At 42.5% G+C, this 18,536-nt stretch overlaps 1 protein-coding gene across 1 annotated transcript in view; it reads left to right on the plus strand.

Annotated features, from left to right (window-relative positions):
* Window positions 1-18,536, plus strand: part of Fggy (FGGY carbohydrate kinase domain containing) — a 398,183-nt gene that overhangs the window by 301,073 nt on the left and 78,574 nt on the right. Inside the window, 4 exon segments of the mRNA XM_037202717.1 lie at window positions 4,854-4,928; window positions 11,402-11,522; window positions 13,124-13,222; window positions 17,143-17,237. Of these exon segments, the coding sequence (XP_037058612.1) occupies window positions 4,854-4,928; window positions 11,402-11,522; window positions 13,124-13,222; window positions 17,143-17,237 (390 nt within the window).

An 18,536-nucleotide genomic window follows, 5' to 3' on the forward strand; every position in this document is an offset into this window, starting at 1 on the left:
CCTTACCAGAAACAGATTTTGAATCTTAGAATATATGAATGTATTTAATGGGATATTTGGGGATAATACCCAAGTTCAAAGTTAAACTTCATTTAGGTTTCATGAATACTTGATATACATAGCTTGAAGATAATTTTATACAATATGCATAATAATTTTTTTCATCAAACAGGTTTGTTGTATGGAAGTATCTATTTGTATTTTAATATAAAGCTCAAGTTTCAGATTTTGATACAGGTCAGGCTCCAGAGTAAGGCTCTTTTTTGATATACTTATTAATCTGAATTATTTGGGGAACCTTTGAACTTACAATTAATAATACCAAGGTTTGGGGAACCGATTCCTCCAATTTAGTGCATTAGGTTCTCGCTAAAATGCAAATTGTCAGCCCATATCAAAGGTTCAGTAAATCTGGAGTAGAATCCCAAGAAAACTGCACACAATATGAATGCCAGGGTGGTGAAGAGATGTACCCAAGTGTAGCCCATGGCTGAATAGTGCAATATTGAAGCTGACAGCCAAGCTGAGGTTTTGGCTTCTGCCTTTCCATTTTATAACACAAATGGATATGCTAGTTTGTAATGTCTAAGATTTCTCCAAGTCCTTGCAAACACATTCCTCACTGTGCTATGCCTGGACACTTGTTAGGGAGCACACTGCTTCTTCGTATTCCTAAAAGCACTCTGATGATGGGACTGATCACAGCATACCTTCTGCACTGGGTTCTCCATATCCAGCAACCACTAACCTTTATCCACCCCCTTCACATCCTGGTGTGGCTAGAGCTCATTGAAAGAAATACTTTATTTCTCTGTCTTATGGGATTAAACTTTAATACAATGCCAAAGAAAGAAAGTGAATTTTTATTAATAGTTGAAAAGAAAATGAACCCTTCATAAGTGTTTCTTGTATGTACAGCTGACACTATAAGAGCTGGAGGAGTATCTTGCTTTTATAGGCCCACAACAAATTACCAGTAAATAAGGAAAACTTCCAATGCAGTCCTTCTAGCCTTCAAAAATACTAAGGGTCATTATAGCCCCATCCTGCAGATGAAAAGACAAATTGCAGAGAGGCTACAATTCACACAGGGATGTACACCCAGTTAGAAGAAATCTGAAAATGTAAACCAAGATGTCCTCCCGTAAATCTTACCATCTTAATTTATAGGATTAATTTAATTTATAGGAAAAAAACCACATTCAGATAATACTTTGTGACTTTAAGATAGGAAGTTCATTGATCCATTGTAGTTGTTGGCATGGTTTTGGACATCATATGCAGCTTTAACACATTTCTATATATTAAGTAAGTACTTTTCTCTTATAGTTCCCCTTTTACACAAGAGCCAAAAGAAATAAAATGTGCATACCATCACAAGTCTCCCATGGGGCTTCCCCATACATTTGACTGTCTCGCCTCAACATTCAAAATAGGCACATACATATTTATAAACACACTTCTTCCACTTAGGCTTCCTTTCAACTTCCTCTTATCAAAAGGACCAGTCAACCTTCAGCTGAACCATAGAGCTCATTTTGCCTGTCCCAGTTTTGAAGCTGTTGCAAATCCACACACACCTCCAGGGCATCTCTGGCATTCCTAGGAACTCACATTTCACAACAATTCCCTCAAATGTTTCTTCATCTTCCTGAGTGGTCCACATGGCAGGCATTCCATAGAAAGTCCCATCATGAACTGATTTTGCCAGGTAGGACTGAGGTCCCCAGTATTTGACAGAATGAAATGGGCTTACTGGCCAGCTGTCCCTCTGAGGTGTCCCTGTGCATATCAGGTGAGATGTCAAGGAAGTAAGGCCTCAGATCACAGTGTCTCTTTGTTTCAGGGAGAAATGCCTCTCAGAGTCTCCGTCCAGCACCACAGCCCTGGTATTGGTGTGAAGGAATGCTGGAGTTGGCTCTGGGGCTGTGCTTGCTGCTTCTCTTTTGATGTATCATAACTCCTGTTTAATACTTCATTCAATAAACTCTTCTAGAGATCCTTCCCAAGAAGGTTACTGTTTCTTTGAATAATGGCCATGCTTTGTTTTTGAAAAGAGTTATGTTGCATTTCATGTGTCCCCTTTTGCTGTCAAGCTCAAGAGTTAAATTTTAGTGCCGTTGATTACTTTGTCTTAGTTTCTTCAAGAAAAATATCCCTTTTCTCTGGAGGCACTAGAAATTTATAGAAAGGGCCATGCAATCTTTTTGCTCAAATACTTAATGCTTTTTGTAAGTTCTTATGTGTATTTATTAGATATTAAGAAATAAAGACAACTATGTCATAGTCTTTTATGTCTTCAGGATTTTAGTAATTGAGAAAGAGATCAGAACCAGCTACTTTACCCATATTATAATATAAGACACTAGATTGACCAGGGAATATAGATAAGAAAATGCTTCGGTTATACAAAGTGTACCCCAAATGCCATACACCATCACAAATGATCTGAATTTGGTCTTTGAGAGTTACCTGTAGGTCAGCCATGCAGATAGATACTCATGACCTGATCCACTTCCAATTGCTGCCCAGAAGAAGGCAATATACTGACTTGGCTCCAGAAGGGAGCTCTAAGTGGCCCAGCCAGCTGCCCTGCTAGATGAGGAGCCAGGGTGAGCAAGTATGCACACATCCGTCACCAGTGACCATAACCCAGGCTTCTGTGTGCTGGGCTGTAGGTGACTCACCCTGTATGTTTACTGGAAAGGACTTGTGGCAAGGCTGGCAACTATTTCATCCTGCAAGATGGGGTGGCTTATCTTTACTCATACAAAGTCCTTTGTGATCTCCTGGAACCTACTTTTACCCCAGTCTCATAAGAAACACTTCTAAGATAAGGAAGGGCAAGAGTAGGGATGTACAGATTGGGAACATTGAGCAAATTACTCAACATAGCCTTTGAGTTCCTCTTTCATTGAGGCTATAGAACAAATTTCCTCTCATCCCTGTGAGTATTTAAGGAGCCAAGCAGTAAATGTCTAAGTATTGTTCTAGAGTGATCCGGTATTAGGAGAAAGAATGGTGTTTGGAAGAAAAAAAGACCTTTGAGTTGCCACTAGCTCAAACAGACAGTAGCATAGTGCCTTCTCTTTGACATTATTGGTTTGCAAAGAGGAGTCCCAGAATTCCTCTCTGGTCTGTCCTTTAACATTTCAGTTCTCCTTTGTGTTGAAGTCAAAGATATAGTTCTTACCTGGTGACCATGTAATCAGCCAAGAATAAGCCAACAGTTTATGTGGATGTGATTCAGGACAACAGGAGTATGTCATGTTTCATGAGGAAAGCAAAAGTGGATAGATAGTAGAGGGATGAGCAGGGGCCTTGCCAGGAAGATGTATATTCACAGACTGCATTCCTTTTTCTCTAGTGCCAAGGTAAACAAGGAAAAGTTGGCCAGACTATTTTTGTTTGGTGGTGTTCAAAAAGTGGAGGATGCTGTTATGCTTGTTTGTTTAGAAACAAGAGTTTCACTGTCTAGTCTCGGTTGTACTGAATTCACTAGGTAGTTTAAGCTAACCTTGAGTTCTTAATTTTTATGTCTCAGTTTCCCTTACTGGTGGTAGGCTTTAAAAGTAACATGACCAGGTTTGCACATAAGAATAATTATACTAGCTCTACTGTAGAGAAGAATTAGAAATGGGCTCTATCAACAAGTAAGAACATGATCGTGGCCTGAATTAAGGAAGTGAATAGCAGAGAAGACAAAGGCAGGTAGATTTTTAAAGGGTTTGGGAGATTAAATGAAGGAGAAAGCAAGGAAGAGAGCTCTTCTAACATTGTCTGTGCTCTGCAATAGAATGCCCTCACCTGAGGAGGAATCTGGAGGGATGGTCTAGGGTGCTTGGCAGACCACTTACCTCAGTTTTCGTATTCATACCTGCTGTAGCTCAAGATTGCTCACACCATACAGCCCATATTACATAAATTAATTTTATAATGTGAAAAATCTAAAGTGAGGGTCAGTGAAATGGGTCATTGGATAAGGGTACTTGCTGCCTAGTCTGACGACCTGAATTAGGTCCTCAGGACCCAACATTGCCGAAGAAGAAATCCGGTTTCTGAAAATTGTCCTGGGACTCACATAATACACAGACACACATATGCATAGATACTCAATTTTATCTAAACTGAGCGAAGTTACTGATGTCCACAAACTTGAAGAATACCTCAGCCGGCACCCTCTCTAAAGATTCCATAAGCATACTGGCACAGAGAGATGTAAAAGGGAGACTGGACGAGCTGATTGCACCCACACCCACCATCCATTCATCTCTGGAATCTCTGAGAAACTGACCTTCTCATATGTTTCTGATTAATTTTAATGGGATTCCCTTGCAAACCATAGATTCTAAATTATCCCTCGGTAGGTATAACATCTGTAGGAGACATATTATTTACCCTGAATAACCCTTGGGTACTGTTACACCAAGTTCTGACAGAAGCTGAATTCATGGTCTTTTTACAGTTAAATGCCAACTCTTCACATTTTTCCCCTTATAAACCACAAAAGATACTTATTTATAATATTTTGAATCACATTTAGTTTCATGTTAAAAATATCAAATATAATCTTACAAGAGATTTTATGTATTTATTTTTCATTTTGGTTTGGTTTGGTTTGGTTCAATTCAAGGACAAAGAATTTTTTGGTGTAAGGGAGGAATATTTTTTCCCAAGTTTGAAGTTAAAACAATTTAGTAAGCATTCCACGTTGAGCTCACAAAAAAGGGGATTTGCGTATGAACTTGTTGCAACCAGAAAGCATGTCTGAACATGCTCAGTCTTTGGGAGTTATCTCTATCCATGGCGGCTGCTTTCAGTCCCTAATTCTTCTCTTTTCTTCCTTCCTACAGGTCACTGGATTGACACTGTCTCAGGACCTTGATGATCTTGCCATCCTCTACCTGGCCACTGTTCAAGCCATTGCTGTAAGATACTTCAGTGACATTTCAAAACACAAACTTGGTGTTATCAATATGTTCTGAGCCACAGGATCTCTGAGATGCACCATAGTACTTTTGCAGTGGTTTCTTCATTAGAAGAGAGCTTGCCACAAAGAGATACTTGCCTGTCCAGGGATGATGACACGGGTTCTCACCTGCCTTTATGATGAAGTCACTGAAATGAAAGCCCTTGTACATTTGCCCGATGTCTTCTAAATTCAATACAAGGGAAGAGGCAGATTCCAAGTACATGTGCAGTCGGAAAACTGCTGTTAAGAACGTTTGCTTTTATACAATACATAATATTATTCACTTTACAAAAGAATTCTTAGAAACTTATGGGTTGGGGTAGTTATGGGTTGTTAAAATGATTAAAGAAAGAAGGGAAAGTTTAATCTGAAGTGTGAGAGGCTCTTAAAGTGAGGTCCAAACTGAAAACCAAACTGTAGAGGCTCAGACACTGCCTAAGGAATCTTCCTGTGGAGCACTGCTCCACCAGTGAGCTGCCAGAAGGTTCGAAACCCTGAAATAATACAAAAGCTGGCACGTGTGCCTGTACTAGAAAGTGCATCTGCAGAAGTGGGTCATGACTTGCAGCATCTTAAAGAGGGTCTATACCCTACAAAAAACATCAGTGGTTTTGTTAATTTTAGAAAGAGAAAGGACACCCTCATAAAGAAAAACTCAGCTTACTAAATTATGATATAGAATTTATCATTCATCATTAAACCCATGTTTTTTATTATTATTTAGATTTAGATTTATGTATGTGTATATGTATATGTCTATGTATGGCACATGGGGTGCTAGGAGAAGGCATTGTACTTAGGAGCTATAATAAAAGGTGTTTTCGAGCTGCCAAATGTGGGTGCTTGGAATTGAACTCACATATTCTGAAAGACCAGAATATTTTTAAAATTCTTTTTTTATTATTTATTATTATCATGGTTGGTATGGTACTAGGGAATGAACCCAGAGCCTTCCCATCTGAGGCAAGCACCTACCTCTGAGCCTATCTCTGTTACTGTTTCTCCCTTAAGCAACTTCCCTCTTGATTTAATACCTTGGCCAGTTCAGTGAAACCTTCAAAATGCTTTCTACATGGAAACTACAGGCAAACAAACAAAAGAAGCAGGAAAAAAAAAACAAAACAAAACAAAACAGACGACTCTGACATCTGTCAAAATGGAGAAAGTGAATAGAAGATGAAATGAGAAACATGTCTATCATTAGTAAGGACATTTAGTAATCCTCTTTTGAAATGAAGAAGATTGTCATGATACTACTAATTCAGAATAGAATTTGGAAATATATACATACATACATATATATATATATATATATATATATCTGTACTAAATACTGTAGCAGGAATCTTAGATGGTCTTATTAATAAAATCAAACCTGAGGCCAAGTATTGGGGTGAACACTGGAAGATCAGAGAGACAAAACAGGCCACAGCTAACCTCACCTGGCCAACTTCTCAGCTGATCTCGTTTCCTCGGACTGGAAGCCTCTGTGTCCTCATATCCAAATGGCTCTCAGCTGAACTGTGCTGCTAGAAGCCTGAAAGCTTAACCAGCCAAATGCTTAACCAGCCAAATGCTTAACCAGCCAAATGCTTAACCAGCCAAATGCTTCTAGGTTCTGGTCCCCACGCCTTTATATACCTTTCTGCTTTCTACCATCACTCCCTGGGATTAAAGGCTGGCTTTCTGGGATTAAAGGCATGAATCACCATGCTTATTGACTGTGTCCTTGAACACATGGATTTCTGCCTCTGGAATGCTAGGATTCAAGGCATGTGCTACCACTGCCTATCCTCTATGTTTAATATTGTGGCTGTCCTGTTCTCTGACCCCAGATAAGTTTATTAGTGCGTACAATATTTTGGGGAACACAATACCACCACAAAATACCTTGTGCCATCACCTGATTTAATTATATATTGATACTGTGTTCCTCAGTCCACTGACTATAATCCCAAGCCTTAGTACAGTAAATCAACTTGTTCATTGTCATGTAGTTCATACATGCAGGAGCAGTAATGAGAGCCCATAGTTTATAAAATAAGACATAAGAAGTATTGAGAATATTTTAATGTTTGACCTGTGAATGTAATTGTATGAAAAGGCTTGCAATTGGCTCAGTCACTTCCATTGAAATGAACAGTTCTGGAAAACGAGAGATGCATGATGCTCACACCTTGTGAGCAAATACTAAGAGGTGGACATGAAAGACAAAGCTAAACAGGAGAGGTCGAGGACATTACCCCATAGTGGTAAGGACTGTGACCCTTCGGGGGACCTCCAACTCTGTGCCAGGCACCAGAGTGCCTTAAGACTGCAGTCCCGTAAACCAAAGGGCTTGTCTTTACTTTTGAGCTGAGGGCAGGCTGTTTCCCAGGGTCTGACAGCTAGTGCACACTAGTTAGAATGGGAACCTGTGTCCATCTCAGCCTCAGCTCCTGCTCTCTCCGCTCTGTCATGGTCTGTTTTTCTTTGATCTTTTCATAAAAGCTACATGAGTGAAATACGTTTTCAGGCGTTCCCAGAGCAGCTTTTACTTAACACAGATCAGAAACCATCATTCATTTGGCCTGGAGTTTTTTTCACAGGCTACTTTTCCTGGTAAGAACATTGGAGCAGGAAGCCCAGGAATGCAAAAGATTAAACTTAATAATGCATGCAGGAGAGGAGGGGGAAAGAGCCAGCTATGTTTTCTCAAGTAACGCACACTTGGGAAATCAATCTTATATTTAATGGGCCATACATACATTTAAAGCAGTCCCACTTTTTCTGTCTATTGTCTTAATGACCTTTATAATTCCATGCAGGGAAGACATTTTAAGACAGATTTCCTGATAAAGCTTTATTGTAGAGTCAATTACATTTGGGAGGGGTTCCATCTGTTTGAAAAAGTATCTGAGTGTACTGATTTCCTAGGCAAAAATGTGCATTTTAATGAAGCATTTTGATAACAGATATTTCCCATAATGTTCAGCTTTGGAAAAAAAAATTGTTTCCTTCTTCCTGAATATTGCCTTAGCACCTATTTGTTATTGGTTAGTTAAACAGTTTCCTCTATATTAATATCCGTGGTTGGCACTCTGTAGCAATGGAATGAATTTAAAGAGAGAAACGTTAGCTTCAGACTATGGGAAACCCCTCCGTGCAGTAAAATTCTCTCTGGCTTGGCTTCTTTGAAAGACCTGTCAGCCACTTGGTTCCTCCCCAGCTTGTCTGTCTGTAATTCTCTTTTCAGAATAGACCCTTAAAAAGTACTATTTGCATTTGAAGTCTCTTGATTTGCATTTGGTTCTGTGTCCCCTTGGAATGGCCTAATTTTAATTTAAATTTCTCCATGAAAACATTTTTTCCAGACAGGTGAGCACAGAAGCATTTTCACACAAAGCCCTTTGGTGGGCATTTCCACTGTGAATCATCACACAGTGGAGTCTGGGACACTGAAGGGAAGGCCCTGCAAAGAGCTGCTGGAGTGGGACAAGGGAGACAGGCTGTCACAGCACTGAAGGGAGTGCCTCTTGTTCAGGCCCTTCCTTTCCTTTCACAGGAATGTGCTTCGCAATGACCCCACTCCCAGACTGCTAATCACATCGTCCAAGTGGGCTTAACAATCTTCAGTTTCTGGTTTGTCTTAAAATTAGAGGTGACATTGGCATGCACAGGAGAATGCCCTAGTGAGCCTCTATCCAGAAGAGGTCTTTTGTCAGTGCTCCAATGTGCCTGTAGCTGGGAGGTTATCAGGGACATGCTACAGTGTCATGCCATGTCTCAGGCCATACCTAGTTTCTTTTCATGTTACCATTTTTAACAATCCACATTCAACTAAATGAAAATGATACTATTTGCCTATCAGTAAATGAGAAGTGAACCTTGGATTGGTTAGGAGAAATAGGTGAATTGCCTTTCAGATTAGAGCTTCCTAAGGTCAAAGCTCCTGCTTTCAGCTGTGTAGATCCCAATCTTAAGGAAAGACCACAGTGGCCTAGAACTGGCAGTCCTCCAATGATCCATGATGCACTGACTCATGGACATCCATTGATCTCCTGAAGTTATGCATCATCCTGTTGTATGTGACAGTTCTTTTCTGGGGTTCAAGATCCACCCAAAACTAAAGAAAGAACATCTAGAGAGAATCACCAGTACTTAATAGGCAGAGAATCATCTTGTATGCTGCAACAGGTTTCATTTTTCAAACACAGTACAACCATAGATACTCTTTGAAGGCCCAGGTTTTACTAAATCCATGTTTTCACCAGGCTGATGAGCAGCTTCAACGCGTTTTTAAGACCTCGGTGCTGGAATTGCTGCGCCTTTGTTCCTGGCTGCCCCAGTGCTTCACTATTTATTGTAAACCAATGGGGTGTCTTATCCTGTGGCCCTAGGTCACCCTCTGACCCCTCCCTCATTTTTAGGGACTCTCCAGGCCACGAAAGATGTCACTGTAGGGACCCTTATCAAGGGAAACTTCACTTACCTAGACCCGACCCCCCAGGACCTGGAAACAGGGAAGTATGTTGTAGACATGCTTCTTACCTGAGCCAAACTTCTCATTCCTCTTGCCCTCCGTATACATCAGGTACCAACTTCCCAGTCACACTTACACTTATACTGAGAACTATACCATGGCTCATATCTGTCCTCCAGCCCAGTCTTCCTTTGGCAGGTTCACTGTTCATTGAGACACTTGGGCCTTCTAGACCTTCAGCCTGTTATGTTCCCTGACTTCCTCCCCCATCTACCCAGCAATTCACTCCCATCCTCGTACCTACAGCATTGCCATCTCCCTAAACCCCTTAGTCTCTAAACATTCAAAGACCTCTTTGTCCACTGAAAATACTCTCTTCACTGCTTTCCTTCAGAACCACTGCTTAACATCACCCTATAGCTGCCTTCTCAGTGTCATGTCATAGTTTATCTTAAAAAATCCATATCCCCAAATAAATTAGGAATTTTGATATTCTACTCTTTGAACATCCAGAATAATTATGGTTACAGCTATTTAAATAACCAAACCCAAACTACAAATTATATATTAAGATTCACCTCAATGGCCCTAAAGTAGTATCCTCTCCTCAACCCATAGCAGAGCTACTGAGTAAAAAGTAAACTCAGCAAGGTGGGGATGGGAGTAAGTCCTTTCAAGAAGGTATTAGGACAGAAGACTTGAGTAAAGCTCCAAGCCGACCATAGTGTGTATCCTCCATGTCATCCCAGCTCACTAACGGACTGGCTAGGAATGGATGCTGGTCCAGAGGCCTCATTATCAGAGCACAATTACCTGGTTTGAGATGATAATAAAGGCAGTTTTAGTCTTTGCTAGCCAAAGGCTTTGCATCTTTTGCCTCTTTCCATTGTTCTGTCTCTTGGGAGTTTTTTGTTGTTGTTGTTTGGTTATGTTATTTTTGTTGTTTTGTTTTGTTTTTTGCTTGTGTGTGTGTGTGTGAGATTTTTCTAACTAAAGTATCTTTAGTTGCAATTTAATGAAGGAAGACTTCCCCATGTGTCACTGACTGATAACCTCAGAGCAGCACTGCAATGAGCCCATTGCTAGTACCTCCTAGAGGGCCTGGGCCACAGTTGACTCTCATCAGCTGTTGGAATGAAGTGCATTAAAATGAGCCCCGATCCCTAAGGCTTGGTGAGCATTGCAGCAGACAGGTTGAAAAGGATATAAGAAACAGAATCAGGGAGTTGCTATGAGGCCCGGTCTCCTAGGAATGTCAGAAGATACACCAATAAAGTCTCACCAACATGACTGACTGCCCAAATGTGAGCTGAACAAGGACACCAATAGGCATGCCAAAATGCATAAGGAAAGCCCACAAAGCCTCAACCCTGCACAAAGAACTACAGGCAACTAAGCAATGCTGGGAGCAGCAGAAATATCTTACCTAGGGAAGAGCAGGTCAACCGGTTATTCAATAACAAATGGTCAGCTCTGAAAACAAATACATACATACATACATATATATATATATATATATATATATATATATATATATCACATACACAAATGCATTTAACAATAATTAATGAAAAAAGAAACTGAATTTGAAAGAGAACAGGAGGGATATATCAGGAAGTTTGAGGGGAGAAATGATGCTATTATATTATACTCTCAAAAGAAAAGAATTAAAGTGAAATAAAAGTAAAGAAATTAGCTGTGATTACACCCTAACTGTTTTTCTTGGTGTTCTATTACTACTGAGAGAAGCAAATGGTGACCGCAGAGGTTTGGAGTCTGGCAGGCCCAGGGTAGAATGCCCTGTATGAACCAGCTGTGTGACCCCAGTGACATGATCTCCGAGGCTCAAATCTCTAGGATGGGCATACAGAGCTCTGGGGCCCAGCCAAGCCTGTGCCAAACACGTGTGTTCCTGATCACCTGCTTTCACTGCCATCCTGATGTTTTCTTCTGCTTTCTCCTTTAAGTTTGGGACTCGTTTCATCATCGAGGCCATGCAGGCAGCAGGGCACTCTCTCAGTACCCTCTTCTTATGTGGAGGCCTAAGCAAGAATCCCCTTTTTGTGCAGATGCATGCTGACATTACTGGTAAGCCTCATGGGGGCAGGGGCATCTTTGGGTTGTCAGCAAATGGGTATGGCAGGTTAAAGGCAGGCTGAGGCTAGGGGGCCATTGGTGGTGACTTAAGTTGTTAAGATAACTGTATGGTCTGTGTCCTCATAATGGGGAAAATGACTCTCATGTATGTCCAGTTACTGAACAGGACACTAAGGCTGGCAAGAACAGATCTTAATTTGAGCATTTACCCACCTTTTTTTGAGTACTTCTGAACTAAGCCATGTGAGGAATATCGAAGACACAGAAATGAATAAAACATGACCTTGGCTTTGTGGAGCTCAAGGTCTCTCCAGAAGGGCAAACAGCTAACAGACACAATAAACATAGTGTGGCAGGAGCTCTGAGTGAGAAAAGCATGGTGGGCACTTCACTCACTTTTAGACTGTGTAGTACAGGGCAAGTGATTAGACTATCTTAAAAAGAAGAAAGAAAGAAAGAAAGAAAGAAAGAAAGAAAGAAAGAAAGAAAGAAAGAAAGAAAGAAAGAAAGAAAGAAAGAAAGAAAGAAAGAAGGGAGGGAGGGAGGGAGGGAGGGAGGGAGGGAGGGAGGGAGGGAGGGGAGGGAGGGGAGGGAGGGAGGGGAGGGAGGGAGGGAAGGAAGAAAGAGAGAAAGAAAGAAAGAAAGAAAGAAAGAAAGAAAGAAAGAAAGAAAGAAAGAAAGAAAGAGAAAGAAAAGAAAATAAAGAATGCAGTTCCCTAGTGTTGTGGATAAAGTCTAGCTATAAATTGCATATGAAAACCCAAGGGGCCCCAGATACTCAGTGCCTAAGAATCATGGTTCTGATCATAAAGTCATGCACTATGTATCTTGTGATGGGCATGGAGGTTGGGGGATAGTGGCAGACTGGCATCTGAGAAGAGCCCAGGGTTCCAGGAAAGGCTTTCTGTGAGGTACCTGCTGGTGGCACAAACCCTGACCTAGACTCCTATCTCTGTGAGCCAATGACCTCACAATTCATCATCTTCCAAAGTGTCTCCTAGGGACTAGCTCTCCCTCCAGCACCCATTGCTGGGTACTTAGATACCAGGTATAAGCGTAGGACAAGGGGAGGCAAATAGGGGAGCATGAACACTGCCTGCAGTCTCAACTCCTGCCTGACATGAGCTTACCTTCCCCTCGCCTTTCTATTCCTCATGACTCCACCCACTGTGTTCCTTACACAGCACACAGGTTGGTGTCTGGACTCAAACTGTCTCCTTGGGTCTCCTTTCCTGCTCCAGGTCATACAGATTCCTACATATGTGATCTTTATCTAAGTGACAGGCTCAGTTGATTCCTGCCCATCAGGGATCAACTAAATAGAATACCTAAATACATCAACTAAATCGAATACCTGTTCCTACCTTATGGATGAGTAGACTGAGGCACAAGTCAGAGTGTAGTATTGAGGGTAGATCTAGGATGTTGGAAAGCATGGACTTTGCTCCCCTTAGCCAAGTGCCTAGCATGCTGGTAGGAATCATACTGCAATCATTGAATTGTCCCTTACTGCTGAAATTAGAGAGTAGACTGCAATGCAGTTAAGCAAACTGAGGACAGAGGAGTAAGTTCAGTTGACTTCCCTAAACCAGGTAGTCGGGTAAAAACAGGACCAGACTGTGATTCTGCTGCTGACCTGGGTTTCCGGACCTTCCCTTTGGTACTCTCTGATGATGCCTGCCCTCTTCAAGGTTTGTAAAAGCTGCTGAAGTGGACCATGAAGAGTGAGATAGACAGAAACAAAAATCAGCTTAGCTGGGTGGTTCAGATAGGATACAGGCCTGAAATGTTGCTGTTTATTTTCCACTTTTCAGCCTTCAGTTAGCCAAAGCCTCCATCCCACCTGGATGAGGCAGGAGGATAGAAGCCAGCTTTAGTTCAGGGAATGGGAAAAGGGGCCCTTAAGCAGGTAGCTAGATGTGACCTGGGCACAGCCTGAGTACTAAAGCTCCTTTGTGAAACTAGGTCATCCTCTAGTCATGTGTCCCCGAGAGTCAAAAGCCAGGGAAAGCCACTTTGCCACCAGCTCTGCACTGGAAACTGCTGTCCTCTGGACTGTTGAATGGAAGGCTGTTAATGGTTGTTTGGGTTCAGATTGCAATTGGACCCTTTGTCTCTAACTACTGGCCAGTTACAGTTGTGGACAAAGAGACCTTTTCTTTTCCTAAAATTCCTCTACTCATGAGGATGGCAAAGTGCATCTGCCTTCAAATGCTTTGGCTTCTGTTAAACTCATTAATGCATCCGATAAAATAGCTCACATTCCAGGCAAAGCCTCCCTCTTCCTGCCTTCACCCAGGGATCAGAGAAAGGAAAGCATGTGAGACTGTCCTGTAAGAGAAGCTGATGGAAAGGTGAGGCCCTTGGTATCTTTAAGCACCGGAATTGCTCTGTTTTCCTGTGCAGAACAATTTAGAACAAAGCACAAGCATGGTACGGAATTTTCAGACATGTGGGTGAAAAAATGCAGAGTAGTGGAAAGAGCTGCAGGCCAGCTGTCTGACCTGGGGGAAGTTACTTTACTTGCGGGAGCCCAGGGTCCCTCTTCCAAAAAAGCAGTGCTGTTGTCATCTCCCTCATGGAGATCTTTCTGAAGAATGAATGCTCAGGAGTTGGAGTTCCAGGCTCTGGCTTAGCTCAGTGAGTGATCCCAGCCTGTTGCTTTAATTCTATCTTACAGGTAGCCTCATGCCCAAAAGGAGAGGACACGGTAGAGAAAAAGACAGTTTAAAACTTTGTAATCAATTTTGGCTAGATTAGGAAAAGCTGGCTCCATGCAGTCAAGGAATATGGGCTGTACCAGCTAGGGAAATGACATGGGCATGAAAGGCACTTCCTGTACCCTGACCAGTGACTTGACTGTGCTTTCCAAAACTCTTTGCAACTACCAAGTAACTGTAGGTCTTCCTGCAGACTTGGGACTAAATGTTCTGTCTTCTAAATTGTACTGTTTAGTGCCGGCAGTTTCTCTAGCGTTTCCTTCTTCCTGTCTCACCATTCTGACCATTAGTTCATTCATTTATTTTACTCATAAGCAATCCCTGGGTACCCAGGCTGTCAAGTCCTGAACTTGGCTTGAGAATACAAAGAACAAGATGTCATCAAGAGGTCCATTACCAATCAGGAAAGTTTCTATAGTCTTCTGTCCAATGTATAGAAGAACAGAATACAGACCCAGAGGTCAGAGTTGACAGGACTAGGCAGGGAAGGGAAGTCTGGCCAACCTGAATAAAGGGTTTGTTTACAGAAGTATGGGAAACCTAGGTAACCAGGAAGACCCCTACAGCTGCTAACAGATTTCCATTCCCTAGGCTTAGGGGTAAGGATCTGGAAGCATCCAGCCTGAGATCGGAGCTTAGTCCAGACTTAGCCAGAGGGCACTTAGCAAATGAGAAAAGGGAGGCACGGAGAGGTTAAATAACCTGTCTAATATTGCACAGCTGTGTCAGCAAGGAAGCCAGAATTCAAAATCTGGCAGTCCAATTCCAAAGTATGCTGAACTATAACCTAAGTGTTAATGACGGGTTCCAGCAGGGGGGTGTGGGGGGATTGGGAGTGGGGTGTCCACCTGCCTTTACTGTCCAAGGAAGCAGCCTGGGACTCATTCGTTTCCACTCAGAGACAGGGAAGTTGTGGTTCTATTGCAGAGGAGCTGAAGATAAATATTGCTTGGAAGCTATAGTCTAAAGAAGTTCTGGGTCAGTAGGAGGCCTGGGTGGCATCAGATTTACAGACATGTGTGTAGTATGCTCTCTGGCTGAGCCACCAGTACTATTCTGTGTGGCCTGGTATCTGCCCTTACTCTCTGGATGGCTGAGACCTGCCCTTTTCTTTGGCCATAGCTCTACTCTGCAGGTCCCATGAAATCCGTACAGAACCCTTACTTGCCATCAATGTTGAGTCTAGCAGTAGCAGCTACCATGTCTCCAGGGCTTCTCACAGACCAGGAAATAAGTGAGCTCCACCTGAGGGCTCTGTCACTATCACACACAGTGCTCCTGGGCAGTAAGTCCTATCCCTGTTTGGTACCTGAGATAACCAGGGCTGAAAGAGTTCAAGAGACTGTGAAGGACCCCAGAGGAAAGGAAGTGGGGAAGAAGCCAGACCTGAGCTTCTCCCAGAGCTCTCACTCACCTGATGGCTAGTGGCACAGCCAGAGGCAGGCCCTGTTCTGATTCCTGTTTCCTGGCTGTCTAAGGGGGGATGGTGGGAGCTGACCTGACCTGGAGGAGGCAGGTAAGTTAACAAGTGTGCCTCCCTAGTGGAGGCAGGAAGAGAGCTGCAGTCTTTGTCTACAGCAGACTTTCCGCCAAAGAACTTTCATGTCTTGACTAGAAAATCAAGAGTCATCCTGTGAAAGTAGATGGAATTTTAACCCCATTTTTCAGATAAGGAAACGGAGGTACAGAGAGATGGGGACCCCCAACTTAGGATCCCACCATGAAGTTGGTGAAGACACTGATGTGTAAACCATCCTAAGATCCAGGACACTGGATCCTGTAGGTGGCTTTTGCTCTGCTTCCTTCAAATGCCTGTTTCAGTCTCATGTCCATTGTGTCAGCCATTGGCCCAGAGAATCATTCTTTCATCATTTAGTTACCATGATCTGTGTCCTGCTCTTAGTATCAGAGACATGGTAGTAGACAGATTGTCCAGAGGTTCTCAACTGTGGGTCAAGACCCCTTTGACAACCCTTTATCTCTAAAAATATTTACATTTATGATTTGTAACAGCAGCAAATTACAGTTATAAAGTAACAATGAAATAACACTATGGTTGAGGGGTCACCACAACATGAGGGACTGTATTAAAGGGTCGCAGCATCAGGAAGGTTAAGAGCCACTGGCCTAGACTTGTATAGTGTTCGGTTTTCCAGCGGAAGGAATAAGACAACCTAAGTAGTCAAACCTGTAGGAGAAAAGTGAATAGGGGAAATCCAGGAGCAAGGGAGGAGTACTGAAGATATCTCACCATTTTAAATGCAATGACCAAGGAAAATTCACATTGTGTTTGCACCATTGAGAAGAGACAGTCACATGGACATCTGGAAGGACCTTGAAACCTACTCAAGAAATTGCAAGGGAGATAGGTCCATGAGGTGGGTAGGAAAAGAGAGGCTAGAAGCTAGAAGAGGGTTGTGTCAGGCTGTCTAAGGACTAGGAGTTAGTCTGGGAGATAGGAAGCCCTGGAGATGAGTACTTATGAGTTAGAGAACCAGCCCTTCCATGATCTAGATCTGTCACTGCATCTGAGACTTGAATAACATCCTGATTCATTTCAGCCTCTACTGGGCCCAGCAAAGCATGTAATAGAGTAGAAGAACTAACTCCAAATAATGTCAAACAGAGCTGCCAGAAGCCAGAGACCTGGGTGCCAAGGTCTCACAAGTTGATAGATGTGGTATTGGCTTCCTTGAGGCTCTTGGCCAGTATACCAGCAGGCACAAGGCAGAGAAATCCCTGAGACTCAATATCCCAAGACACTGAGGACTCCAGGGTGGTAAAAGTATTGCAGCTTTTGTCATCGGGTGTTTTGCCTCTTGGAGGTGCTTGCTGGCTCCCCACAGCCCTGGTCCTGCTCACTAACCAAGGTGTGACTTTGTCCTGTGCAGGCATGCCTGTGGTCCTGTCACAAGAGGTGGAGTCTGTCCTCGTGGGTGCTGCTATTCTGGGTGCTTGTGCCTCCGGGGACTTCACATCTGTGCAGGTATGCTGGGATCCATGGGTGGCTGTGGTCCCTCCCCTGTCTGAGGCTTGTCTATCCTCTTGACAGAAGCCCTTACAGCTTGCAAAACACACACAAGATATAATTAAGAAATGATAGGTTGTAACCAGAGAATCACAGGCACTGGCAGCCTCTGACGTAGTTAATTCAGCCTTCCTCTGGCTTCACCTCTGTTCCTAGGAATTGTTCTGCTTTTCTCTTCTCCTGTAAAAGAGCTCCTAAATTACTTAGCCTCAGTTTCCCCTTGGCCATATTTCTTTGATCAAATGAAACAAATAATGTTCAAAATACTGTTTTTTTTTACGTGTACTTCAGAGTTTTATTTGCTTATTTAAGCTACATCACATTCCAAATATTTTTGATGCCTCTGTCAACAAGAAACATAAAGTGTTGGTTTTTTAATAAACAAATTACAAGAAAAAATAAGGAACAAAGTAGAGGAAGCCAGAAACAATTTGGGGGTGGTGATTGAGTACATGATTTTGCTCTGAGCTTCCTGGCAGCCAAGACAAAAAAAGAATGCATGATAAATTGCATAATTCTTAATTTAAAAAAAGAGGAAACATACTAGTTTCTGGTAAGAGACCAGCTTTTCCTGCTGTGAAATTACAAAAGACATTGTCCGTGCTGAAAGCTGTGGAAGTCTCTGAGCAGTAAAATGATACAGAATCCTAAACAATGTGTATGAGGTAGCAGCTACTGTGACAGGCTGGCTCTGCAGTAACTACTGGAAGCAAGTCAGACCTTCCAGGCACCAACTGAGAAGCGGAGAGGTTAATGACTTGCCCACAGGTTCCAAAGTTAAGAACCAGGTGTTCTACCAGCGCCCCAACCATTAGAGTTCAACTTGCTAGGTTCTTTAGTATAGCTTTCCTAATGGTTATAATACCCTTTCATGGCCCATAAGAGAGACCCAGAAATTTGCAAGAGTAGATCATTAGAAACTTCCAGAGGCAGAAGCCCATTTTCAGTGTCCACATTCTTTGTTCTCCATTCTGGGGAAGGTGGCACATGACACCTTCTCTAACAGTGACTGTGACACATCTCCCCTAAGGACCCAGATCTGCTCGTGGACCTATGTGCATGTTAATAGAAGCCTTTAAACAGAGGTGGTATCATTGAATTGTCCATATCTTCTGGGTTTCCGAATTCTCTCAAAAATGGATTGTTAAACAGAGACACTGTCATCAGATAGGGAGCCTTTGGCTGAGAAAGGCCTGGGATCATACCTGCCATCATTTTTCTAACCAAATCCATGTAGTCTTGAGCTCTGGACTTGCT

Source organism: Peromyscus leucopus, chromosome 2 (assembly GCF_004664715.2).
Source record: "Peromyscus leucopus breed LL Stock chromosome 2, UCI_PerLeu_2.1, whole genome shotgun sequence".
Lineage (NCBI taxonomy): Eukaryota > Metazoa > Chordata > Mammalia > Rodentia > Cricetidae > Peromyscus > Peromyscus leucopus.